The sequence below is a fragment of the Lepidochelys olivacea genome (assembly GCF_965140295.1).
Source record: "Lepidochelys olivacea isolate rLepOli2 genome assembly, chromosome: 2".
Lineage (NCBI taxonomy): Eukaryota > Metazoa > Chordata > Testudines > Cheloniidae > Lepidochelys > Lepidochelys olivacea.
In genome coordinates, this window is record NC_140412.1 from 147,442,442 (window position 1) to 147,470,288 (window position 27,847).

The 27,847-nt window shown below is 47.8% G+C and overlaps 1 protein-coding gene across 2 annotated transcripts in view; it reads left to right on the forward strand.

The window, feature by feature from the left end:
- NFX1 (nuclear transcription factor, X-box binding 1) overlaps window positions 1-27,847 on the forward strand; it is a 229,281-nt gene that overhangs the window by 71,603 nt on the left and 129,831 nt on the right. For both annotated transcript variants that reach the window (XM_084619772.1, XM_084619773.1), the window contains 4 exons: window positions 9,539-9,678; window positions 12,296-12,395; window positions 12,499-12,716; window positions 26,143-26,240. In XM_084619772.1, coding sequence (XP_084475898.1) covers window positions 9,539-9,678; window positions 12,296-12,395; window positions 12,499-12,716; window positions 26,143-26,240 — 556 coding nt within the window. The remainder of the gene's footprint in view (window positions 1-9,538; window positions 9,679-12,295; window positions 12,396-12,498; window positions 12,717-26,142; window positions 26,241-27,847) is intronic.

Sequence of the window (27,847 nt, forward strand, 5' to 3'; positions counted from 1 at the left end):
TGCTTCATCACCCTCCTAGTGAAATAGTGTTTCTTCTTCGAGTGCTTGTTCACGTCCATTCCACATTAGGTGTGCACGCAACGCATGCACAAGCATCGGAAACTTTTCCCCTTAGCAGCTCCCGTCGGGCCAGCGGAGCCCCCTGAGTGGCGCCACTGCTCCATGCACATAGACCCCTGCCACCCGACCCCGTCCAGTTCCTTCTTACCGTCCGTGGCTGCATTGGAACAACCTCTCTCTCTTGTATGAGAGCAGTCCCTTAGCCTTTCTCTTAGATAGCTGTTATAAGTTAGTTAGCATACCTTTGTTGTGGACACTTACGTGATTAGGCGCTTGGAGGCTTCCAGCATGCCGCAGGCCTACGGGTTTAAGGCTTGTGCCACAAGCCTATGCTAGTTAGTGACTTCCATGGCTCGTGACTATGTTGCCTGAGGGAAGAACATCAAACTTGACCGGTGTAAGATTTGCAAGGCGTTCAAGCCGAGAACAAAGAAAGAAAGAGACTTTCATTTGAAGCAGTTGTTGATGGAAGCCACCTTGCAGCCACCAGGCCTGGAGTGCTTGACGTTAGCTCCAGCTTCCTTGGTGCATAGTGCCGCGGAGTCGTTGGGAGACCTGGCACCGGCTAAACACCGAAAGCTGTCGGCCCCAGAGCTCCAGACTAGGCCCCGGCACCGCTCGTCCTCCCCGGTGTGGCCCACAGCACGGCCAAAAGGAAGATGCGGACATTCCCTGCACAGGAGGCCGGCATCTTCCAAGGCCCCGAGCACCGATAAGAGCGGGAAGGCCACTGTACCGGCGCTAGCACCAATGGCTGCAGCACCACAAGCCCCACTGAGCCCAGGCCTAAGTGAGCTCAGTGCAGACGATGGGCTCGAGGACTTAATGGATCAGCCCTCCACGCCTGGCACCTTTGAGGCAGCAAAGGACCTCATTGAGCTGTCGGCGACGAGCCCCCTCCTGTACAGGGAGAATCCTCCGGTACCCTTGCCACAGGTGCCGTTGAGGGGTAAGCCAGCAATGGTGTGCTGTTTGAGGACACCGTCCTGGCGTTGCTCCCGGAGCTGGTCCCAGTCAAGCTCCATGTCTGCGGACTCCCAGTTACCTGCGGCTCAAAGGAAGTCGCAGTACCGGGAGTCGTTCGGCGCGAGGAAGTAACAGAAGAGGCACAACGCTCTCTAGCACTGATTAGAGACTGGCACCGGGAGGGGTCGAGATGGCCCTTGCTGGAGGACTCCCGCAGACGCCAATCCTGGTCCCGAGAATGCCGGCGCTGATCCCAGTCCCAGGAATATCAGTGCTGGTCTTGCTCCCATTCCGTTAGGAGCCGCTCGTCAACCTCCCGCCAGCACAGATTGTTGGCACCGCCATGGCCTTTGCGATCGGTGTCGCCACAGTCCAGTGCCAACTCCAGCCGTTACAGTTACTTGCAACGTGCCCTGGACAGCAAGGACCCTCAGATGGGGTGGCACCCCCAATGGGGGCCGCCAGGTCATTGGCCCTTCTGGACTCCTTGGGCCTATCAACAGCGCCAAAGGGCCCCATCCAGGGCGAGCTACTCGGTGCAGTGGTCCTGATCCCTGCACCGACATCCAGCAGCGCTGGAAGCTACAGTATCCAGGCCTCCAGCATCCCCCGAGGATAAACTGGAGAGACCAGCACCGAGTCCGGTGCCGCCCCAAGGTTTCCCGCACCGGTCCAAGCCGGAGGCCCCTCCCATGGGAGAAGGGGAGCAGGAGGACCAGCCAGAGGGGGATGAGCAGCTGCTAACCTTCTTGTCATGCCCGGATGAGGCAGTGGCGGAAACAGCGGCATCCAGCCCTCCACCCATAGACCACAGAGCCCACCAGGAGCTACTGCGTAGGGTCACCCAGAACTTGAGGTTGCAGGCCAAGGAGATGGTTGAGCAGGAGGACCCCATGGTGGACATTTTGATCCCCGAAGGTCCATCTAGAACAGCGCTTCCAGTCATTAAGACCATCCAATCGAATTATAAGACTTTATGGCAGACCCCGGTCTCCAGTGCTCCAACGGCCAAAGGTGTGGAGTGCAAGTACTTTGCCCCGTCAAAGGACTACGAATTCTTGTTCTGCCACCCAAGTCCATGCTCCCTGGTGGTCTCTGCAGTGAACAAAAGGGAGCTCCATGGACAACAGGCCCCGGCATCTAAGGCCAAGGAGGCAAAACGCCTGGACCTTTTTGGCAGAAAGGTATCCTCATGAGGGGCTTTCAGTTGGGGATTTCTAACCAGCAGGCCATCCTCAACAGGTATAATTTTAACTTCTGGGTGGCAGTGGGAAGTTTAAGGACACCTCCCGCAAGGTTCCCAATAGGAGTTTGCGGCCCTGGTGGACGAGGGCAAGGGAGTAGCTAAGACCTCTCTCCAGGCCTCCCTGGATTCAGCAGACAATTTGGATTCGGCCAGAACAATCGCGTCGGGGTGGTTATGAGGCACTCGGCGTGGCTGCAGGAGTCTGGCCTGCCGTCTGATGTCCAGAGTACGCTTCAGGACCTCCCCTTTGAAGGGTCCGGGCTCCTTTTGGACCAGAGAGATGAGAGGCTGCATAGCCTCAAGGACTCGAGGGCTATATTTAAGTCGCTGGGTATGCACACCCCAGTGACACAAAGAAAGCCCTTTAAGCTGCAGCCTCCCCCTTAGCGCCAGTACCAGCCTCGTCATAGGCATGAGCCTTACTGTAGGCAAGGCAGGGATAACATGCAACGGCGCAATAACAACAATAATAATGTGCCGGGTCAGAACCAAGGTCAGCACAAATCCCAGCCAGGCACTAAGCCAGGCTTTTGAAGGTGCGCTCGAGGACAGCGTACCAGACCAGTCACGAGATCTGTCTCCTTGTTTCGTGAACCGCCTGTCCCGTTTCTCCTATGCATGGTCCAGCATTACATCAGACAGTTGGGTCTTATGCACGGTATGGAACGGGTACTTGCTGCAATTCTCTTCCCTCCCACACCCCTTCATGGACCCCTCTCACGAGCATCTTCTAGAGAAGGAGGTATGCTTGCTGCTAGAGGCGGGGGCTGTAGAGGCGGTGCCGTACAGCCTAAGGGGGAAAGGTTTCTACTCCTGGTACTTCCTCTTTCCCAAGGCCAAAGGGGTCCCATTTTAGACCTGCGTGGGCTCAACAAGTTCCTGGTCAAGGCCCGGTTCCGCATGGTCTCTCTGGGCACCATCATCCCTTCCTTGGATCCGGGAGGCTGGTACGCTGCCCTCAACATGAAGGACGTGTACTTTCATATTGCCATCCACCCAGCACATCGGCGGTTCATGCGCTTCACCGTGGGCCGTTACCAGTTTGCGGTTTTTCTGTTCGGTCTAGCTGCGGCCCCACGGGTGTTCACGAAATGCATGGCGGTGGTGGCGGCCTCCAGGTGTACCCGTACCTTGACGACTGGCTCCTGGCGGGTCGATCCGAAGCGGAAGTGCGGGGCCACGTGGAGGTGGCCCTCTGATTGTTCCATGAGCTAGGGCTCCTGGTCAATGTCCCCAAGTCCACCCTCGTGCCAACTCAGAGAGTGGAATTCATAGGGGCGGTCCTGGACGTGGTGCAGGCCAGGGGAAGCCTTCCAGTGTCCCGATTCCGGGCTATCCAGCAAGAGGTGGCCTCCCTGCACCAGTTTCCAAAGACAACGGCCAGGTGCTGCCTGCGGCTGCTGGGCCACATGGTAGCATGCACGCATGTGGTCAGGCATGCCAGAGTGAGACTCAGGACTCTGCAGGCGTGGCTCGCTCCGGTGTACCGCCCAGGCGGGGACCCCCTGGACTTGGTAGTGACAGCCCCAAGGGACTGCTGTGGTGGCAGTCCAAGCCTGTGGTTTGCGAAGGCATCCCCTTTGCCACCCCACAACCGGACCTGATTCTGGTGATGGACACGTCAGACCACGGATGGGGGCGCTCACCTGGGGGACCTCAGGACTCAGGGCTTGTGGTCCAGAGCGGAGCGGTCGCTCCATATCATTTTGAAGGAGCTCAGGGCGGTTCGTCTAACCTGCCAGACCTTTCACGCCACTCTGAGTGGTCACAGCGTGACAGTTCTGACAGACAACACTACTGCCATATTTTATATAAACAAGCAGGGTGGGGCCCATTCCTCGCTGCTCTGTTGCAAGGCCTCTCCTCTTTTGTATAGTCCATGCCATTCACCTCGAGGCGTGGTATCTCCCAGGGGTGCAAAATGAGCTGGCAGATTACCTCAGTAGGTCGTATCACATGCACCAGTGGACGCTCAGAGCGGATGTCGTGCTTTCGCTCTTCCGCAGGTGGGGGTTTCCCCGGGTAGACCTGTTTGCCACCGGGGCCAACGCCCAGTGCCCGCAGTTCTGCTCGTTCCAGGGCCACAGCCCAGGCTCAGTCGCAGACGCGTTTGCAATCCCGTGGGGAGGGGGCTTGATGTATGCTTTTCCCCCACTCCCCTTGGTACACAAGGTCCTGCTCAAGGTATGCAGGGACAGGGTGGCGGTGGTCCTCATCGCCCTGGCGCGGCCCCGCCAGCACTGGTACACAACACTTCTAGAGCTGTCGGTGGAGGCCCTGGTAATCCTGCCCCTACACCGGGATCTCATCATACAGGACGGCGGGCGGCTTCTCCACGCCGACCTGCAGTCACTACACCTGACGGCATGGAAGCTCTGTGGCTAAAAGCCTTAGAGAGCCAGTGCTCCCTTTCTGTGCAGCAGATTCTGCTTGGCAGTAGGAAGCCCTCTACCAAGGCTACCTATGTGGCCAAGTGGAAAAGGTTCTCGTGTTGGTGTGAGCCCCGACAGGTGCGGCCGTGCCAGGCCCCGGTGCAAGCCATCCTCGAGTACCTCCTGCACCTCAAGCAGCAGGGGCTGGCCCGTCCTTACTCAGAGTGCACCTGGCAGCCATCTCTGCCTTCCATCCAGGGTTTTTGGGGGGCTCGGTGTTTTCGGAGTGGTGGTACAGTTCCTTAAAGGATTGGAGAGGATGTTTCCATACTCACGCCCCCCAGTCCTTCCTTGGAACCTTAACTTGGTTCTCTCTAGGCTCATGGGACCTCCGTTCAAGCCCCTCGCTACCTCCTCCCTCCTCTACGTTTCCTGGAAGGTGGCATTTCTGTGGCCATTACCTCGGCCAGAAGAGTGTCTGAGCTGAGGGCTCTCACCTCTGAGCCACCGTATACAGTGTTTCACCAGGATAAGGTGCAGCTCCGACCACCCCCCAAGTTCCTCCCTAAGGTGGTCTCGCAATTCCATTTGGGCCAGGACATTTGTCTGCCGGTTTTTTTTCCAAACGTTCATACGGACCCGAGCCACCGCAGCCTACACACCTTGGATGTCCATCGAGCGCTGGCATTCTATTTGGAGCGCACCAAGTCCTTTCGTAAATCCACGTAGCTGTTCGTGGCCGTAGCCAAGAGGATGAAAGGCCTCCTGGTGTTGGCGCAGCAGATCTCGTCTTGGATTACAAGCGGCATCCGGGCGTGCTATGAGCTTGCAGGTGTTCCAGCCCCGGCAGTCACGGCCCACTCGATCAGGGCGCAAGCGACTTTCACGGCTTTCCTGGCACAGGTCCCGATCCAGGAGATCCGCAGAGCAGCCACCTGGTCCTCGGTGCACACCTTCACGACCCATTACGTGGTCAACCAGCAGGCCAGAGAGGACGCAGCAGTTGGCAGAGCGGTCCTCCAATCAGTTGTTTCATGACTCCTACCCTCCTCCAGAGGTAAACTTGTGATTCACCTAATGTGGAATGGATATGAACAAGCACTCGAAGAAGAAAAAACGGTTACTTACCTTCTCGTAACTGTTGTTCTTTGAGATGTTCACGTCCATTCCACCACCCACCCTCCTACCTCTCTGTCGGAGTTGCCGGCAAGAAGGAACAGGAGGGGGTCAGGCGGCGGGGTATATATGAACGGCGCAGTGGCGCCACTCAGAGGGCCCCGACGAGAGCTGCTAAGGGAAAACGTTTCTGACACTCATGCACGCAACACGCGCACACCTAATGTGGAATGGACGTGAACAACACATCTTGAAGAACAACAGTTACAAGAAGGTAAGTAATCATTTTTTCCTAGTATCCAACCTAGACCTCCCCCCCTGCAACTTGAGATCATGGCTTCTTGTTCTGTCATCTGCCACCACTGAGAACAGCCTAGCTCCATCCTCTTTGGAACCCCACTTCAGGTAATTGAAGGCTGCTATCAAATCCCCCCTCACTCTTCTCTTCTGCAGACTATATAACTCCAGTTCCCTCAGCCTCTCCTCATAAGTCGTGCCCCAGCCCACTAATCATTTTTGTTTCCCTCCACTGGACTCTCTCGAATTTGTCCACATCCCTTCTGTAGTAGGGGAACCAAAACTGGACACAGTACTCCAGGTGTGGCCTCACCAGTGCCAAATAGAGGGGAATAATCACTTCCCTTGATTTGCTGGAAATGCTCCTACTAATAGAGCCCACTATGCCATTGGCCTTCTTGGCAACAAGGGTACGCTGCTGACTCATATCCAGCTTCTTGTCCATTGTAATCCCCAAGTCCCTTTCTGCAGAACTGCTGCTTAGCCAGTTGGTCCCCAGCCTGTAGCGGTGCATGGGATTCTTCGTTCCTAAGTGCAGAAGTCAGCACTTGTCCTTGTTGAACCTCATCAGATTTCTTTTGGGCCCAATCCTCCAATTTGTCTAGGAATGCACTAGAATACTGCAGAATTTTTTGGGGGGGAACTACAGGAAATCCACTTCCTTCTCACAAAATGCTATTGAACCTACTCTACAGGGTGAAATATGGAAGAAATTTTATTCCAGCTTGGTACTAAAGGTTAGGAAGGATATGATCAGTCCTGGATTTCATGATACCAGGTCACTGTTTTTTTTTGTTTTTGTTCTGTTTTGTTTTTTTGCACTATTTATGTCAGCATATAAAGTCATGTAAAGTTTAGCATTCTCAGACTGTCATCTCAGCATCCAGAACACAGAGTGCATGTGCAAACATGATTTAAAAGTGATTATTTTTGAGATGGAAGAAAAGATTAAAAACAGCTACCATTCTGCGGATACAGTTGTAGTCAGGGTTTGAGGTCAGCTTGTTAGCAGGCTAACCTGGAAGGGGATGTGTAATTCACTTACATTTGCTATAGCAACATTAATTTCACTGGGGAGTTATAAACAGTATTGGAAATACTGTTTTACTCTCAGAATTCCAGATCCATTTCATTTGTTGTTCTGACACGCTGTACTCTTTCAGTATTCAAGTTGTCCAGCCTGCAGCTTGCTCCTGTGGTACTGTACCTAGCCATTTAAAAAAAAAATGTTTTGTCAGGATCCCCCTTCTCCCCCCTGCAACTCTGAACTCTGGGGTACATGAAAGACCCCTTAAGCTTATATTTTACCAGTTTAGGTACAAATTTCTCTAAGGCACTAATTCCTTAGACTGATATTGCTGCCACCACCAAGTGATTTACACAAAATATTCAGGGAAGGGTCACTTGGAATCCCTATCCCCCCAAGCCCCTTCGCCCCCTTTCCTGGGGAGGCTTGAGAATAAACTACCAACCAGTTGCCTTAGCAATGTGAGCACAGACCAGACGCTTTGTCTTCAGGACACTGAAATCAATCAGGTTCTTAAAAGAAGAACTTTATTGATAAAGAAATAAGTAAAAGAATCACACCTGCAAAATCAGGATGGAAGGTAATTTTACAGGGTAATAAAAAGATTTAAAACACAGAGGATTTCCATCTGGACTCAGCTTCACAGTTACAAAAACAGGAATGAAACTACCTCTGTAGGATAGGAAAATTCACAAGCCAAAATAAAAAATAACCTGACGCATTTCATTGCCCTACTCGCAGTTTCTGTGGTTTCAGATGGATTATTCCACATGTATTTTCAGAAGATATTGTACCTGCTTGGCTTCTCCCCCTTCTCCCCTCTTGAAAGTATCTTTTATTTCCTCATTGGTCCTTCTGGTTAGGTGCCAACTAGGTTATTTGAACTGCTTAACACTTTACAGGTAAGGCAATCCAGTACAGCTGCCAAGGATACTTAAAGGTTGCTACCCTTTCCCCTATATTCATGACAAGATTATACACATGACCATTCATCTGGACATCGGATATGGATTCAAGATGACTGTAAGCGTAAAGTCAGTTACCAAATTGTGCAAAATCAGTGCATCTAGAATTCTGTAATCAGTGGATTTTACAACTAGGACACTATAATATTAGCATTACTAACCTTTGCATGTATCCCAGACAAAAAGTTAAAGCTTAGAGAATGTATCTAATTTAAGAGAAAAAAAAATTACAGATATTGCCTGATTGATTGTGTATTAATTATATTGACTATTAAGAATTTCTAGTTAACGCTCTGAAGTTTGATAGGTTCTTGTTCCAAGATCAGGCCTAGTATTAACATTACTGTTCAGTTGGGAGCCCTGATGTGCACAATTTCAACATTCACCCGCAGGAATACCCCTCTGGGTTTGTAATAGCTTGATTAGTACAGTTCACAAAGTCACCAACACGCTGACCCAGCAAAGTTGATGGAATGTACATCTGAGCATCCATATACTTACACTATCCCTTGCAGAACAACCTGCAGTGTTAGTCATTATATTCCTCGTTACCATCACCAGTGGCTGTAATCGTGGCACCTCCCAAGGGCTACATCTCTCCCTCTCCAAGCACATAGACTGGTATACAACTTCTATAATATGCTGTGGTGACACCACTATGCCTAATGCATATTCAGTAAGGGTTTCTCTACTCTTCTTTATTTGTATTTCCTCACTTTAATAATGTGGGGTGTTCTTACTCTGTAGGTTATAATATTAATGGTTTCAGCTTATTACCATATTCGTTAAGTCATTGTCAAGACAAACTTACGGTTAAGCATTTGCCAAAATTTAATCCTAAAATATCCAAGCCTAGTATCAGTTCAATGTTCTTGCAGTTACCTGGTATCATTTTGTACGAATTTTCCCTGTAAACACACCTTTCCGAGTTCCCTCAAAACTGTCTGGTAACTTGCTCTTCCTAAGGCCATGGGCCTCAAAGCCTTATGCTAACTGCTCAAGCGAACGTCTTACAGGATGTAGATCTGTAGGCTCGTTGTTTTACTCCTTAACTTATGCCGGTGCTTTACTTAGCAAATACTTAGGCTACACAGGGATATTGTAACTATCCCAAAACCATGCATTATAAACTCAGCAAATTCAGAGTTAAGGCCACACTTAAAAGAAATTCAAATATCTTAAGGTAATGCACTGTTTTCCCCCAGAATATCAAATCAAGTGCAAAATCATATTCTGCATTTTAAATACTACACTACACCCAGTTAGTGTGATGTCGAACACCTTTCTCTATGTTGAGATGTAAGAAGAGTCTAAGGCCACAGCATTATTCCTGAACAGAATTATGTATCTGTCATTAACAAATAGAACTTGTTTACTTTGAATGTTGCAGCATATATTGTAAAGGGGTTATTTGAAGATATAAATATGTGAAATGCTTAAATCCAGCTAAAAGATACTATACTAACTACAGTATCATATTTATCTACAGTCATTCAGTTCGCTGCGGCCAGTCCAACACAATTCATTGTTCTAATGTATGTGGGAATACTTTAAATTGTGGTAGGCATAACTGTGCCCAGGTGTGCCATGTGGGAAAATGTCATCCTTGTCAGCTTACAGTACAGCAAGGTAGGTATCAGACATGTGGAAATGTACTTAGATTTGTATGTTCAGTAGAGCTGTTTTTCAATTTCTTTAAGTTAGCTAGCTGCAAGTAAACAAATAAATTAGAGTATAATAGTGAGCAAAATAACAGGTAATGATTAAGGCCAAGATTTAAAAAAAGACTACTGTAGTTGCACTTAATTTAAAACAGGTCACTAGCCCTTATTCTTAATATATGCAAGTACATCTTAAACCTTTTTATTTAGTGATTATTTCCTGAACACTGAAACAACTTAAAATTCATTTTAATATTCCCCAGGAACATGTCTCAGGTTTGTCCTTTTGCTGATGCAGCTATATAAAGAACTTATTTATTCCAGTAAAACCCAGAATTAGGCACTTCACCTGCTGGGTTTTAATCTAAAATTTGGATAGTGCATAAAGTCTCTTCCAGTATAGTGGGAGTGGTGACTGCCATAGCTTTGTAACCATTCAGTTGCTTATAACATCTTGAATTTCACCTTTTGGGATTAAATTTTTCAGGCTCAATCTTTTCCTGAAGTTAAATATTTTGGGGAAAGTTTAAGCAAAAAACGATTCAGCCACTTTTGAGAGTGGAAAAACAAAATTAAAAAACAAAACAAAAACACTGGAATATTATTTTGATTACTTTCAACAGTAAAAATGGTAGGAAGTTGAATTATAGTATAGAAATAGTTTACATTAAAGAGAAATGCCTTTGTTCCACTGAAATTTGATTTTGTGTTCCTTAAGTTATGAGCCTTTTTAAAATCACAATCTTGAATATATGCAGTACATTTTAAAGACTGGTTTTCCACGAAATTTGTAAAATGCACAGCTAAGGAAGGCAATTAGCACATACACAAACTAGTTTTCTGCATAGCGAAAAGTGTACTGATGGTGCCAAAAGGTGGAAAGAGAGCTGCTTTCATCCTCTTTAATATTGGCAGTAGGGAACTTTGCTTCAGTGCATCTTCAGAGCTCTACAGCTGGGGAAATTCAGACAGCCTGCCTTCTCCTGTTGTGGACCTCCAAAAGTATGTGGACAAGAGTGGAGCAGATAGAGCAGCCAGTGAGTGGCCAATAGTCAGTCTCCATTCTGCCCCTGCTTACATCACGGCAACTCCTGTTCCTACTTAATATTGCAGTGAAGAAGAAGGTGTGATGGTGAGTTTGGCCAGTTTTTCTTGCTGGCCCAAATTTTAGGGATGAGCACAAATGAACAAGGGGAAGGAGACAAAGGAAGTCAGCTTCCCCAGAAGATGTGGAAGGTAAAAAGGTTTTTAAATGGTACATGCATCCAACATTTTAGGGAAAATTATCTATTTGCTTAAAAGTGAGATCTTCTTTTCCCTAAGTGTATACTAATCCCCCACTGACAATCATTTTAACTCATGGGACAGGAGTTTTCTTTCTATAAATCTCAGCTCCACTCAATATTTATGCTCTAACCCATTTTGCTGTTACCTGTTTAGCTTTGTCATTCAAGTTGTTTCTATACTGTCGTTGCTTAAGTGTCCTTACTTCATTACATTGGAACCTAAAAGACATCTTCACTTTTGTTAAAGTCAAGCACAGCTTGCCTGAAGGCTATCCCCTTGACAATTTTAATGTCCTATGGAAGATTGAGTGGTTCCAAAAAAGTCAAAAGAATTTTTTGTAATGGACAGTGGCATCCTAATTATAGGGGTTGGTGCTGTGCCTCTTTTAATTAATATTGTAAAGGATTTGCTATTATGGCAAGTTCTATAAATCAGTAATTCTATAAATTATATGTACGATGAGTACAGCGAACACCTTTCCATCTGAAGGCTGAATACATCCTTATCTTTTATCAGTGAGTTTACTTCCAAAATTGAGAGAAGTCTTGCTTCAGACAGGCACTTAATTTTAATTTTTTTACTTTAAAAAAAATGCTTCTGCAAGGGTTCTATAAATCAAAACAGGTGATATACCACTGTTACAAGATATTTTAAATACTAATTTACTCTTGAATAGGAAAATATTACTTATGTGTGACCCCTAGGACTTTTTTAATCAGTAGTATTGAAAAGTAACAGAAAACCTATATAAAAGCACATTTAAAGTAGCATACTTAAATAAGCACCCACACTTTTCAAATGGCTAAAAGTATTTTACCTCTGGTCTGATAGGCCATGTGGCTCCTATGATGTCCAGATGTCTAGTACAGTATAATATTGGTACATTTCTTTGTGATATTTACAAAGAAAATGCTTGCATTTCTTTTTGATGTAAATTTTTTGAAGTTTAGTTTAAGATAAAAGTTCTCATTCAAGATTAATTTGCATTATTTTTTGATTAAGCCCTCTTTTGCAAATAGTTTGTCCTTTTAATTGCTCCTCATTTTTATTAGCAAAAGACACTAATAAAAGAAATATAGAAACTCAGCCTGTACACAGCTACAGAAATGTACACAGCTAAGTCAAGTCTAAATAGAACAACTAAAGTACACTTTTAAAGGTTGTTTTAATACATTTTGAATTTTTAAGTTCAGTTTTTCAAATTTAGTATTGTCCTGCATATAGAGTGTTGAGCGTTCCTTGTTTGTGGTAATACTGGTTTTTTTCTTTTCTTTTTCTTATTATTTGTTCTCCCTTAGTCTGCTACTGTGGGAGTACCTTTCGAGATGTATTGTGTGGAACAAATGAAGAGTTTTCTGATGGATTTGGAAAGTTCTCCTGCCAGAAGACATGTGACAAGTAAGATCCTCTTTCTCCCCAAAAACCTAAAGCAAAAATTACATTTTATTCAACACTTAGTGACTGTGATATCCTTATAATTCCTTATATATTTCTTTTTTAGAAAATTAAATTGTGGAAGGCACAGCTGTATGCAGATATGCCATCCTGAGCCCTGCCAACTTTGTCCACGACTTCCTCAAGTAGTGCACTGCTGTCCTTGTGGGCAGACTCCTCTTAGCAGATTACTAAAACTAGGATGTACTGAGCGTAAACTGTGCACGGATCCGATCCCATCGTGTGGAAAAACATGTGGCAAACCTCTACCTTGTGGGAGCCATGGTAACTAGAACTTTCTGCTTTAAACACTTACAAATGCATTCCATTATTAAAGAGGCAGGTAGTCCAGATTCATATTTCTTTAAAAAATAGATTCAGAATTAACAAAAATCCAGTATGAGTAGAAAGTGTTCATGACTGCGTGGTTGTAGTCAAGTTGAATTTATAAAAGCCTCCGTAGAATTTGCAACCCAAATCTTGAATAATTGTAATTGTACTTGAGAACCAGAAAATCCGCTGTCTAGAAACAAATGAAACTGACCAGCTTCTTTAGCATTGCCTTTGTGGATCCCCACTGTAGGTGGTACACATGTTGTGGGAGGCAAGTGCAGAAATTTCTAGAAAACAAGAGTCCAATGGGACTGCATATGAACCCTGCCTGTGTCCCCAGGTCCTTAGTGCCTCCAGATCTCTCTGGCCAGCCAGCTGAGTTCTACAGTGTGTCATTTCCCTGTCAGTCCCCTTCATCCTTTACAGAAAAGTTAACTATAGGCAAACATCTATATACAATAAAAATAAAACTTTTAAATGGCATTAGCTCTGGTGCTCTTATGGGCCTGCCGATGAGGGCCTTGCACTTTTTGCCTCGCTGCTCCCAGGGTTAGGGTCCAAGGTCCATTCTGAGATCACTTATTGAGCGTCCTTCTGTTCACCATGGATTAGGTGCGGCAGCATCTACTACTTGAGTGACTCCTTGCTGATGGGTCCCTCCAGAGATAGGTTTATTCCCTATGGATATAGTGGACTTATCTTAGATTTGTTGAGCTCCATGGGCGCAGTTGCCCATATTGCAGAAGACCCAAGGACAATTGTGCAGAAGAGGAGAGGAATAAAGGCTTATATCAGCAAGATCTCCTTTGCCTAAGAGCCTTCTCACCAGCAATTCTCTTCTCCAGCCCTCTTTATCATCAGTGTAACGGGAAGATGAAGTTCTTCGAGTGATTGCTCATGTGTATTCCACAATAGGTGTGCGTGCTCATCACGTGCACCGGTGCTGGAAGTTTTTCCTCTAGCAGTACCCGTAGGGGGGAGCGCCCCAGCAGCCCCTGGAGTGGTGCCTCCATGGTGCGGTATAAAGGGAGCAACGCGCTCCCCCAACCCTCAGTTCCTTCTTGCCGCCAGTGAAGGTGCATAGGAACTACTCTGCTCCAGCTTTGTTGTAGCTTGTCCCCAGAACTTTTTGTTCATTAAGTGTTAGTACCTGTAGTTATTCAGCTGTTCAGTTAGTTCAGTTAGTTTGAGTGCCCGGGCCGGAGCACGCCCTGCTCCCCGGGTTTTAAGTCATGCGACACTTGCAGGCAATCTATGCCAAGGAGTGATCCGCACGCAGACTGTTACGCTGTTTGGGAGAAACCCATATCAGTGATCATTGCAAGATTTGCAAGTCATTTAAACCTTGGACTGAGAGATTAGGCTCCGGGCTATTCTGATGGTGTCAGTGCTGACCCCGAATCCGGTGCACTGCTCCGAGTCAGCATTGGGCACTGCGGCATCGGTGCACAGCGACCTTCCGGCGTCTTTGACCAGTTGGCACCGCTCCCCGTCCACGGGGCACAAGGAGACAAAGAAAATGCCTTCTTTGCAGCAGCACCGAGGGAAACCAGGAACAGAGAGTAGACCCATGTCGGGCAGTCCTCGACCCCCTCCGGCCACTAGGCCTCCAACTCACATACAGCGGAGTAGCCCAGCCACTTCGGACCAAGCCTCCCTGGATGTCCGATGCCCTCCTGTGTGCTGCAACCTTCCGGTGCCTTTGACCAGTCGGTACCGCTCCCCGTCCACGGGGCACAAGAAGGCAAAGAAAATGCCTTCTTCGCAGGGGCACCAAGGAAAACCAGGGGCAGAGACTAGACCCATGTCGGGTGGTCCTCGGTCCATCCCCTCCAGCCTCTAGGCCTCCGACTCACGTGGAGTGGAGTAGCCCGGCCTCTTCGGAAACGTCGGAGGTCCTGCAGGCAGCCCGGGACGTCATATCCATTCTGGTACATGGGCAGGGTGGGATAGCTCAGTGGTTTGAGCATTGGCCTGCTAAACCCAGGGTTGTGAGTTCAATCCTAAAGGGGGCCATTTAGGGATCTGGGGCAAAAATCAGGGATTGGTCCTGCTTTGAACAGGGGGTTGGACTAGATGACTTCCTGAGGTCCCTTCCAACCCTGAGATTCTATAAATGTTCTATGAATGTAGCAGGAGTGCTGCCGAAGTCGGCACCATGCTCCAAGGGCAAGCCACCGCTGGGTTCTCCGCAGTCGCTTCCAGCTCGGCACCGGTCTTCGTCCAGGGAACATTCCCAACGCCGTTTGCCGCCAGCAACAGTTCAGCGTGTAGTCCATGCGAATCGCCCTCAACTCCCACCAGACTGTTTGGTTGGGTGCCATCCGACCGAGACTCTCAGCACCGCTCCACATCACGGAGTGAGTACTGACGGGACCGAAGCCCACCAGAGGTCCTCGTCTCATAGGGATTACCACAACCGGTCACAACATGGACGTTGACACCGTTCCCACTCGGAATCCTGCTCTAAGACTCCGCCAAGGCATCGCCTTCACAGCCCAAGGCATCGATTGCCGGCACCTCGCTGTCATGGGTCCGCCCGTCGGAGCCGATCGCGAAGCAGCAGCTACAGATGGTACCGGTCCTCCACATTGAGGTCGTGGTCCCTGGGGCAACGTCGCTTCCGGCACCGCCGTTCCTCCCAGTCCTGAGACAGCAGCAGGTTGTTTGTCAGCCCAACCTCTGCTCATAGTCGCCCTTCCATGGGACAGGCCAGCTAGGCCAAACAACCAGGCCCATTAGTGCCACAGCCAGTGCAGTGGCACTGGGCTCTGTGGCCCGCCCAATGATATCAGTGGGCACCGTTGGGGCCCACTCAGCAGCTGGAACCTCAGAGGCACCATCAGCCTCCCTCTCCAGACCTCTGAGGAGGAGGTTGGTGGGACATACATCCTCAGCACCATGCCTGGAGTCTGACCAAGTGGTGCATCCTCCGGTGCCAGCGGACACCCAGAGCACCGTGCCGGCCCCCTCCCTCTCTCCAGGTGAGGTGATAATGACCCCACCCCCCTCCGTCCCGCAGGAGAACTTTAGGGCCCATCAAGGTCTTTTAAAAAGAGTGGCATCAAGCCTCCACCTCCAGGTGGAGGAGTTGGAGGAACCCTCCTACTCCCATTTCAATGTTCTGTCGTCTTTGGCACCGGGCAGGTAGCTTTGCCCCTCCATTAAGGGGTGGCAAAATTTCAAATGTCTTGTGGCAAACACCAGCTTCGCTGGCCCCAATCTCTAAGAGGGCGGATCGCAAGTACTTTGTACCCACCAAGGGGCACGAGTACCTCTACACTGGTCGAGTCGGTCAACCACAGGGAGCGGCAGGACCAACTAGCCCCTACCCTGAAAAATAAAAGATTCACGGAGGCTGGTCTCTTTCAGGAGAAGGCTTTATTCTTCCTCGAGTTTTCAGTTTCGGGTGGCAAACCACCAGGCACCCCTGGGCAGGTATGAATTCAATTTGTGGGGTTCCCTGCCCAAGTTTGAGGATTCCCTCCAGGAGCGTGATAAGAAAGAGTTCAAGGCGCTGGTGGAGGAGGGTACACCGGCTGCCAGGCCATCCCTGTAAGTGGCTTCGGATGCGGCGGACATGGCAGCATGGTCTATGGCCTTGGCAGTGTCCATGAGAAGGGTGTTGTGGCTCCTGCTGTCCAGGCAGTCTAGTGAAGCACGGGCTGCCATGCAGGATCTCCCGTTTGACAGCAAAGCTCTATTTGTGGAACAAACGGATACAAAGCTACATGGCATGAAGGACTCCCACACGACTCTCCAGACTCTGGGTCTCTATGTCCTGGCTCCGGCCAAATCTAAGTTTAGGCCGCAGCAGGCTCCCGATCAGGCCATCCAGTCGAAGTACGAGGCTGCCTATAACAAGTCGAGGGTCTATAAAAGGCACCCTCAGAGGCAGTGGCGGCCTGCCCCACAACTTGGGTACTCCAAGGGCAAACAAGCAGGGAAAAGGCGGTTTTGATGGGACGCTTGGGGGCACCCTGCCAGTCCTCCCCAGGGTTCCCCCCTCAATGAAGCTTCCCTTCTACAATCGGTTGTGTGCTTTTTTCCCGGCGTGGTCATGGCTGAAAGGCCAAAGGAGGACTCCAGCCTCACCATGAACTGGTTTAGATCCCGCAGGTCCAGGGTGGGCGTAAGTTCCGCATGGTCTCACTGGCCTCCATCGTCCCCTCCCTGGACCCCGGCAGCTGGTACGCTGCCCTCAGTCTGCAGGACGCATACTTCCACTTTCACATTTTCGAGGGGCACAGTCGCTTCCTCCGTTTCCTGGTGGGGCAGAATCACTACCTCCTGATAGTCCTCCTGTTTGGCCTATCCACTGCCCCCAGAGTATTTACAAAATGAATATCAGTGGTAGCGGCCTACCTCAGGCACCGGGGGGTCCAGATCTTTCCTTATCTGGATGATTGACTGGTCAAGAGTGTTAGAGGGCTTATTCCTTCACCCACTTACATCCCTGGTCCTTCTCACATGAACAGAGAGCAACAATACCCGAAGTCCAAAGGTGCAAACAATTCGATGTTTATTGGGGTGAACTTCCAGCAAGCATGATTCCAGTTTCCTTCCTTAGTATCCTCCTTCCCAGCTCTGACACCACAGAGCCTTACACCTGTGTCCCTGTTCCCATTCCTACCCTTAGCCAAACATGATTCCAACTTCCTTACTCCTATTCCCTGTTCCCATCTCCCCCTTTAGCAAAACATGATTCCAATTTTCTTACTCCCATTCCCTGTTCCCATCTCACACACCCACATGCTCACCCCCACCCACACCCAGTCACTTCCTCATTGACTACAGATTATATAATAATACTTGAGTTCTGCTTAGCTATACCTTAACCAATCATTTTCCTGAAATTTAACTAACCAATCCTAACATATTGTAACATGATTATGTAACCAATTATATCCCACCACCTTAATTAGTTTACACCCAGCAAAATTAATTATACAGCAGACAGGAACAATCACAGAACCAGACAGAGATTATACAGATAAACAACAGCAAAGTGGGAACTATAATGACAAAACAATACAGAAGTGAGGATTTCACATCCCAGCTATTGATAAGTGAGTTCTTGCCAGACAGGATGCTATCAAACTAAGTTTCCTTTTACATTTTCTAAGCACTTCCCTTTCTCTGGAGGTGATAGGAACTATCGGGACAGGATTGTATTCCTAACAGCCGAATAGCACCTTATTTCAGTGTGACTAGTTTGGAATGTGAGGATGTAACTGTTTGCTTCACAGCTTATGGCTGCCTCTGCTGCTTAGCCAAAGGCCTTAGCCTAAGAACAGGGCCTCAGACTGTCACAGTAAGAGAAGGCCCTTACACCAGGAGACAGTGATTTTGATTCTTTCTTTTATACCTCTATCACTAGCCAAGTGATAAGAATACACCTAAATTCTTAGAGTACAGGCCTTTACAGACAGGCCTGAATATCTATATCCTAACAAAGAGCAGCTCCTGGTCGCAGGTGAGGGATCACTTGATGTTTCTACTGTCCACGTGCGCTGCCCTGGGCCTGTTGGTAAATGACGCCAAGTCCATGTTAGTCCTGGTCCAATGCATAGAATTTATCAGGATGCTCCTGGACAACTCGTGGGCCACAGTCTCTCTCACAGGTTCGAGACCCTGAAAGGGCTCATTGACACAGTCATAAGGTTCCCAGTGACTACAGCCAGAGCGTGCCTCCAGCTCTTGGGTCACATGTTGGGTCAACTGAGGGTGGGTCAACTGAGGGTGGTGTGCACATACATGGTCCGCAACGCCAGACTCCCAGTGAGGCCCCTTCAGCTCTGGCTGGCCTCAGAGTTCTCCCAGGCCAGGGACAGGTGGACCTGTTCGCGAGGTGGCAGAACCGGTGCTGTCGCCAGTTCCGCTCCAGGCGGGGAGTGCTGTCTCTGCCTTCCTCCTGTCCTAGTCAGGCCAGTTTCTCTGTGCCTTCCCCCAATTCCCACTGATCAGCAGGGTCCTAGAGAAAATAAAGACGGACAAGGCACGGGTCCTCCTGATTGCCCCAGTGTGGCCCAGGCAGCATTGGTACAGGACCCTCATGGGCCTGGTGGTTGCTCTGCCACAGCCGTTGCTGCTCCACCCAGACCTGCTCTCCCAGGATCGGGGTCGCCTCCACCACCCCAACCTAGCAGCTCTCCACCTCATAGTATGGTTGCTCAATGGTTAAGTAGAGTTGAAAGGACATGCTCGGAAGGGGTCCAGCGTGTCCTCCCGGAAAGCAGACACCCCTCCACATGCCGTGCCTACTTGGCAAGATGGTCCCAGTTCTCCAGATGGGCGTCCGAACAGGATGTCTCCCTGGTGGCCGCCCCAATCCATCTTATCCTGGACTACCTTCTCCACCTTAAAGCCCAGGGCCTGGCACCCTCATCAGTCAAGGTACATCTGGCGGCCATATCGGCCTTCCATCCGCCAGTGCAGGTGCACAAGTATTCCCCCATGCTATGACTGGCCGGTTCCTCAAGGGGTTATACCGTCTTTTCCCATATGCTAGGCCCCCGGTCCCGCAGTGGGACCTGATCCTGGTGGTGTCCCATCTCACAGGGCTCCCGTTTGAGCTGCTAGCCATGTGCTCCTGGTCCCACCTCTCGTGGGAGGTGGCCTTCCTGCTCGTTATCACGTCAGCAGGGTGGGTCTTGGAACTCAGGGCCCTGACCTCTGAGCCCCCGTGCACGGCTTTCATAAGGGCAAGGTTCGGCTCTGACCACACACTGTGTTCCTCCCTAAGGTGGTCTCCGCCTACCACATCAGTCAGGACTTTTTCCTGCTGGTCCTCTGCCCCAAGCCTCACGCGTCCAGTGAGGAATGCCGCCTCCACACGCTCGACGTGCAAAGGGCTCTGGCTTTGTACCTTGAGCAGACTAAGCCGTTCAGGAAGTCCTCCCAACTGTTCGTCGCCTCAGCTGAGCACATGAGGGGTCGGTCGATCTCCACTCAGTGTCTCTCAGTGTCACTTCGTGCGTTCGCACTTATGATCTGGCGGGTATTCCCCCGCCACCGATTGTGAAGGCGCACTTGACTCGAGCTCAAGCCTTGTTGGCTGCCTTCCTGGCCCACATCCCCATCCAGGACATTTGTAGGGCCTCCACATGGTCTTCAGTTTACACGTTCACCTCGCACTATGCAATCGTCTCGCAAACCAGGGATGACGCCAGGTTCGGCAGGGCTGTACTCCATCCTGAGAACTTGTGAACTCCTACCCACCTCCAACAGATATAGCTTGGAATCACCTATTGTGGAATACACATGAGCAATCACTCGAAGAAAAGAAGTTACCTTTTCCGTAATTGGTGTTCTTCGAGATGTGTTGCTCATGTCTATTTCACATCCCGCCCTCCTTCCCCTCTGTCGGAGTTGTCTGGCAAGAAGGAACTGAGGGTGGGTGGAGCACGCAGCTCCCCTTATACCACGCCATGGAGGCGCCACTCCAGGGGTTGCTGGGGCGCTCCCCTACGGGTACTGCTAGGGGAAAAACTTCTGGCACCGGTGCACATGGCAAGCATGCACACCTATTGTGGAATGGACATGAGCAACACATCTTGAAGAACACCAGTTACGCAAAAAGGTAACTGACTTATGCTACTGACAACCTTACCTTTATTGCCAAATGGTTGTCAGTGTTGGCACGCTCTTCCTCCCTGTTCTGTTCAAGGGTTTTTAAGAGTTTGTCTCCATTAGTCTCCCAATAAACCTTGAACTTTTGAAGGCCAACTTAAATTCACGTAGTATAACAGATCTGTGGAGAGTAAGTCATCAGCCTATTTGTCATTTTGAAGGCAGAACCAGTCCTGCCAGTCTCTGGCAAGAAGGTGTATGGCCCAGTCCATGAAGATCCAACCATTTTTTCTTTATTATTCTGCCTGTACCTCTGCAGGCAGTTACAGACACACTCTGCTGCTGAGGAGAAAAGGAAAGGAAAAAAAATCTTTAAACTTCAGCTGCAGAATCATTAAAACTGTGCTGTCAGTTTTGCCCTCTTACAGAGGGAAATCCCTCCTTTGTGTTTGCCTGAGACTTCAGCAGCTTGACCCCATGCTTATCTTTATGGAGCAGTATCTGATGGACGAGCCCAGGAAGAAGACAGAATACACATTACAGACCCTTTGCAAGCAGCCAGTCTGAGCAGGGGACCCTTTGACCCCCTTACCACACAAATGGTCTCAGATGTCATTAGGCTGGCAAAAAGGCATGCTAAATAAACTGCAGTGTCTGGTATTCCTGCTAAACCTCATGGTGGGTAACACAAAGAAGAATGAGCTATGAGCGGCATCAATTTCTCTGCATCCTTCAGTGGATTGATAGAGTTTTTTTTTCTTTTGCAGTCCAAAGTCCCTTCGGGGCATGTTGCCTTAGACTCACTCCTTGATACGTTGTACAGTACAGTCCCCTCCTTTAATCCTCTCTATCTTGCCGCATGGGTGGGGCAAAAGGCCTAAACGACCTAAGAAGAGCCAGAGCAATTTCAGCTCTGTGCAGTGGTGGCTTGGGGGAAGAGCGGTAGCATGCATCATGGGAGTGGTCATCTGGTCATCGTCTGACCTATTTAGAGTTCAAATTAATGTCTAGTCTTTAGCTGACCCTTGGGGTGGAGGGTGCTTCAGTCTGTAATAGGTTAATAGGAGGATTAGGTTTAGAAGTGTGAGCAACAAGGGTGATGTCGGGGTGGGAGTCTGCTACAGACCACTGGACCAGGGGGATGAGGTGGACGAAGTTTTCTTCCGGCAACTCATGGAAGTTACTAGATCGCAGGCCCTGGTTCTCATGGGAGACTTCAATCACCCTGATATCTGCTGGGAGAGCAATACAGTGGTGCACAGACAATACAGGAAGTTTTTGGAAAGTGTAGGGGACAATTTCCTGGTGCAAGTGCTGGAGGAACCAACTAGGGGCAGAGCTCTTCTTGACCTGCTGCTCACAAACCGGGAAGAATTAGTAGGGGAAGCTAAAGTGGGAGGCAGTGACCATGAGATGGTGGAGTTCAGGATCCTGACAGAAGAAAGAAAGGAGAGCAGCAGAATTCGGACCCTGGACTTCAGAAAAGCAGACTTTGACTCCCTCAGGGAACTGATGGGCAAGATCCTCTGGGAGAATAACATGAGGGGGAAAGGAGTCCAGGAGAGCTGGCTGTACTTTAAAGAATCCTTACTGAGGTTACAGGGACAAACCATCCTGATGTGTAGAAAGAATAGTAAATATGGCAGGCGACCAGCTTGGCTTAACAGTGAAATCCTTGCTGATCTTAAAGACAAAAAAGAAGCTTCCAAGAAGTGGAAGATTGGACAAATGACCGGGGGGAGTATAAAAATGTTGTTCAGGCATACAGGAGTGAAATCAGGAAGGCCAAATCACACTTGGAGTTACAGCTAGCAAGAGATGCTAAGAGTAATGAGAAGGATTTCTTCAGATACGTTAGCAACTAAGAAGAAGGTCAAGGAAAGTGTGGGCCCTTACTGAATGAGGAAGGCAACCTAGTGACAGAGGATGCGGAAAAAGCTAATGTACTCAGTGCTTTTTTTGCCTCTGTCTTCACGAACAAGGTCAGCTCCCAGACTACTGCACTGGGCAGCACAGCATGGGGAGGAGGTGACCGGCTCTCTGTGGAGAAAGAAGTGGTTCGGGATTATTTAGAAAAGCTGGATGAGCACAAGTCCATGGGGCCGAATGCGCTGCATCCGAGAGTGCTAAAGGAGTTGGCGGCTGTGATTGCAGAGCCATTGGCCATTATCTTTGAAAACTCATGGTGATCGGGGGAGGTCCCGGACAACTGGAAAAAGGCTAATGTAGTGCCCATCTTTAAAATAGGGAAGGAGGAGGATCTGGGGAACTACAGGCCAGTCAGCCAACCTCAGTCCCTGGAAAAATCATGGAGCAGGTCCTCAAGGAATCAATTCTGAAGCACTTAGAGGAGAGGAAAGGGATCAGGAATAGTCAGCATGGATTCACCAAGGGCAGGTCATGCCTGGCTAATCTAATTGCCTTCTATGATGAGATAACTGGCTCTGTGAATGAGGGGAAAGCGATGGATGTGTTATTCCTTGACTTTAGCAAAGCTTTTGATATTGTCTCCCACAGTATTCTTCCCAGCAAGTTAAAGAAGTATGGATTGGATTAATGGACTATAAAGTGGATAGAAGGCTGGCTATATCGTTGGGCTCAATGGGTAGTGATCAATGGCTCCATGTCTAGTTGGCAGCTGGTATCAAGCAGAGTGCCTCAAGGGTCGGTCCTGGGGTCGTTTTTGTTCAATATCTTCATTAATGATCTGGAGGATGGCACTGATTGCACCCTCAGCAAGTTTGCAGATCACACTAAACTAGGAGAAGAGCTAGATATGCTGGAGGGTAGGGATAGGACACAGAGGGACCTAGACAAATTAGAGGATTGGGCCAAAAAAAATCTGAAGAGGTTCAACAAGGACAAGTGCAGAGTCCTGCACTTAGGACGGAAGAATCCCATGCACTGCTACAGACTAGGGACCAAGTGGCTAGGCAGCAGTTCTGCAGAAAAGGACCTAGGGGTTACAGTGGATGAGAAGCTGGATATGAGTCAACAGTGTGCCCTTGTTGCCAAGAAGGCCAATGGCATTTTGGGATGTATAAGTAGGGACATTGCCAGCAGATCGAGGGATGTGATCGTTCCCCTCTATTCGACATTGGTGAGGCCTCATCTGGAGTACTATGTCCAGTTTTGGGCCCCACACTACAAGAAGGATGTGAAAAAATTGGAAAGCGTCCAGCAGAGGACAACGGAAATTATTAGGGGACTGGAACACATGACTTATGAGGACAGGCTGAGGGAACTGGGATTGTTTAGTCTGCGGAAGAGAAGAATGAGGGGGGATTTGATAGTTGCTTTCAACTACCTGAAAGGGGGTTCCAAAGAGGATGGATCTAGACTGTTCTCAGTGGTAGCAGATGACAGAACGAGGAGTAATGGTCTCAAGTTGCAGTGCGGGAGGTTTAGGTTGGATATTAGGAAAAAAGTTTTCACTAGGTGGGTGGTGAAGCACTAGAATGCTTTACCTAGGGAGGTGGTAGAATCTCCTTCCTTAGAGGTTTTTAAGGTCAGGCTTAACAGAGCCCTGGCTGGGATGATTTAGTTGGGGATTAGGTCCTGCTTTGAGCAGGGGGTTGGACTAGATGACCTCCTGAGGTCCCTTCCAACCCTTTTATTCTATGATTCTATGAAATCATCCCAGCCATGGCTTTGTCAAACTGGGCCTTAAAAACCTCTGAGGATGGAGATTCCACCACCTCTCTAGGTAACCCAGTCCAGTGCTTCACTGCCCTCCTGGTGAAATAGTTTGTCTTAATATCCAAACTAGACCTCCCCTACTGCAACTTAAGACTATTGCTTTGTGTTCTGTCATCTGCCACCACTGAGAACAGCCTAGCTCCATCCTCTTTGGAACCACTCTTCAGGTAATTGAAGGCTGCTATCAAATCCCCCCTCACTCTTCTCTTCTGCAGACTAAATAAGCCTAGTTCTCTCAGCCTCTCCTCATAAGTCATGTACCCCAGCCCCCTAATAATTTTCATTGCCCTCCGCAAGACTGTCTCCAATTTGTCCACATCCTTTCTGTAGTGGAGGGCCCAAAACTGGACACAGTACTCCAGATGTGGCCTCATCAATGCCAAATAGAGGGGAGTAATCACTTTCCTCGATCTGCTGGCAACGCTCCTTCTAATGCAGCCCAATATGCTAACCTTCTTGGCTACAAGGACACACTGTTGACTCATATGCAGCTTCTCGTACACTTTAATCCCAGGTCCTTTTCTGCAAAATTGCCGCTTATCCAGTTGGTCCCCAGCCTGAAGCGGTGCATGGGATTCTTCCTTTCTAGGTGCAGGACTCTGCACTTATCCTTGTTGAACCTCATCAGATTTCTTTTGGCCCAATCCTCCAGTTTGTCTAGGTCACTTTGGACCCAATCCCTACCTTCCAGCGTATCTACCTCTTCCCCCAGCTTAATGTCATCCGCAAACTTGCTGAGGGTGCAGATTACTGTAGTTAACTGTATCTAGAACTGAATGTGAAGATGATGCATAGGTTCTAGCTGGGACAGAAGGGTGTACTTGCCTGTTCTGTGGCTGAGGCTATTGTGAGCACATCAGGAACCAAATACATCCCCTGGCTCCTGGTCAGCTTTCAATGCCAATTTAAGTCATTGGCCCTAATTTTCAAAGTAATTAATGGATTGAGCCTCCGCTGTATCAAATACTTAAATTCAATCTGTGAACTTCTTGGGGCTGATGTTCTGTTGGAAACTGGGATTCACTGTATCTTTTGATTCAGCTGAGAAATTTTGAAGTTTTTGCTTAAGCTATGAGGTGCATAAATAGTTATTCTTGAAATGAATTCCATATTAGTCTTCTGACCGTTTGGTTATCTTTTGCTGTGGATTTTATTTCAAATTGGCAAGCTATTTAGGGGTGGGATCATTTCCTTCCAGTGACTGACAGGTCTGGTTTAGTCTTCAAACTGCAAATTAGGCTGGGGTCCCACTGTAATGGATCTATGGACCTTATTATCTGGAGAGAGGAAATTTTCAGATAAACTCAGATACATTTTTGTGTCTGTTCAGTATTCTTCACATGAAGCAACTTGCTCTTTAGAGCTGGGCAAACTTTTTTCTCCAGTAGATGCATCTCTCTAAAGAGCGCCAAGTTCATGCACACGAGCACTATGTCTTTCATACAGTTTGGATCCATGCAGGCAATCATTATGAAGAACCACAGATATGATGGGAAATGGCTAATTTTTGTTCTCCTTTTCCAAGCTAAATAACCTACAGAAGGTCAGTATACATAGTGAAAAATGAATTAGTTTAATTTTTCTCAGTTTAAAAAAAAAAAATCAGATTATACCAATAGGGAAATCTTGTGTTTAAAATGGTTTTTAACATAGTGCTCCTCAATTGTTCATTTTGTTAAATCACACCACATTAAATCACAAGTTTGATTCTATATATTTATATGAAAAGTGTTTAGCAAAGTGTCTATTTTTAATACTACTAGTATAAAAATTGTGGAACTGAAACTCTACAGGCCATAGATTTACTAAAATGAACAAGCACAATTTTAGCCTTTTTTTAAAATATTTCAAAGCAATACATAACTTTAAGTTGCAAATCTTATAATGCACCTAATTCTTTTATTTTTTTAACATAAAATCTGTAACACGTCCATGAGAAATATTAAGGGAGGATGATTTGAAGGCAGTGTCTTGTGCCTGCAGCTCCGAACTCATGCAGAAGCCGCGGTGTGACCACTGATGTTCATATGACATATATATAAAGTACCAATATGTTAAATTAAAAGGTTTAATTTACGAATCATTTTTACATTTTCATTTTTGATAGATTTCATTCATACATGTGAAAATCTTTGCCATGAAGGAGAATGTGGACCATGCTCTCGTACATCAAATATTTACTGTAGGTGTGCCTTCAAAACAAAGGTAAAACTTTAAACACTAATCTCTAGTAACAAGCTCTCTTAAAAATTATCTGGGGGAAGGAGGCGCTATACACTGTAGTAGCAAGTAGTACTGCTAGATTTGTAGAACCAGTGGGAAATAGCTAGCTCAACATGCGGGTCATTTACTTATATGTTTCATCAAGTTCAGGAGTGTGCTTTTCAGTTTATATGTACATGATTTTATTCATTAATTTAGCTGTGGAAAATCCATCTTCTCCCACAAAACTACTACAATTCAGTTAATGTTACTTCCACCAAAAGCATTAGAAGTTAGAAGTATGTCATGTGCATGGTGATTTGATGTGGAATTTTGGAGAGTGGTGGTTGTGCTGTGGAACGTTGCTAGTGCTGCCATATTAATGCTGCTAGGGCTGCTGCTCTTGGAGCTCTGATTTTAGCTGCACTAGAACAAAATGCAGCATATTGATTCATTAGACCTCGGTCTTATTCCTAAAGAAAGACCACATGCTCAGTTTGGTGGCAAAGACACTCAACCAGGTTTGCTGTCAACAAAGTACAGTCCTAGTGCCACATAGGCGCTCAGTCATGGAATTAAACATGTATACCCCTTACAAGGTACTAGTTCAATCAACAGAACAGGATGCTATCTCCTAAACTAGTACAAAGATGCCCTGCATGACTTCTCTTTTCATATATTGATACAGACAAGTTACATATTACATTCCATATGCTTTTCATTATAATCCTGTACCTTGTACCTGTCAGTTGGAACAAAACGTCTTCATCCATTTTCCTGTCCTTCCCTCCTTACCTTATGAGGGGTCTGTGGGTCCATGAGTGTAGCATTTCCTAGAAATGTGTTTCTGCAGTTACTTGAGAACTCTGGGCATTTCTGTATCATCCTCTCAGGTCAGGAATGTGCTTTCTAATACCTAGTGTGTTGCCATTCTGCCAAGGCCTGGCATATGCTGGTTCACAGCCTTTGGCTCACACTGTTAGTTATGCCTAGGGCTCCCGCAAGGCTTACGGGGGGAGTCATTTGTTTAGCAGTCTCCATTTCTTCCTCACTCTATACATTTGTACAGTGATCCAGCAGATTGTCAGTTTGTATATTGCCAGTAACAGGCCAATTGTTTTATTATTATTGTGTGGAACCCGATCTTTGAAGCAATTTGATAGTGTTGGAGCCTTAATGAATGTGACATCCATGTGTTCATAGTAGTATCTTTGTATATCTGATGTTTCTGTGACTTTGCCGCCAAGGTCCAATATGGTCCCTGCAAACTTGCTTTCCTGATAAATGTTTGGGTGAAAGGCCTAGGATTATCTCTTACTGCTGTGAGTTCCAGCATAGCATCTTCTAGCTTTTGCAGCTCCTCAGAGAACTCGAGATCCCGTCCTTGAAAAGTAAGAGTGGTAAATCACCAATGTGATTGAAGTCTATCATGAAATACCACATGTCCTGAAAATGGCATTTTAAGAGCCTGAGACAAGGGCCATGTCCAGACAACACTCTCAAGTCCGCAATTTGAACCTATGGAAACATGTATAACAATACCTACAGCAAAACTTCCCCCTCCTGGGGGTATTACAGCTCACTCCATGTGAGCAGAAGCTGCTTTCACA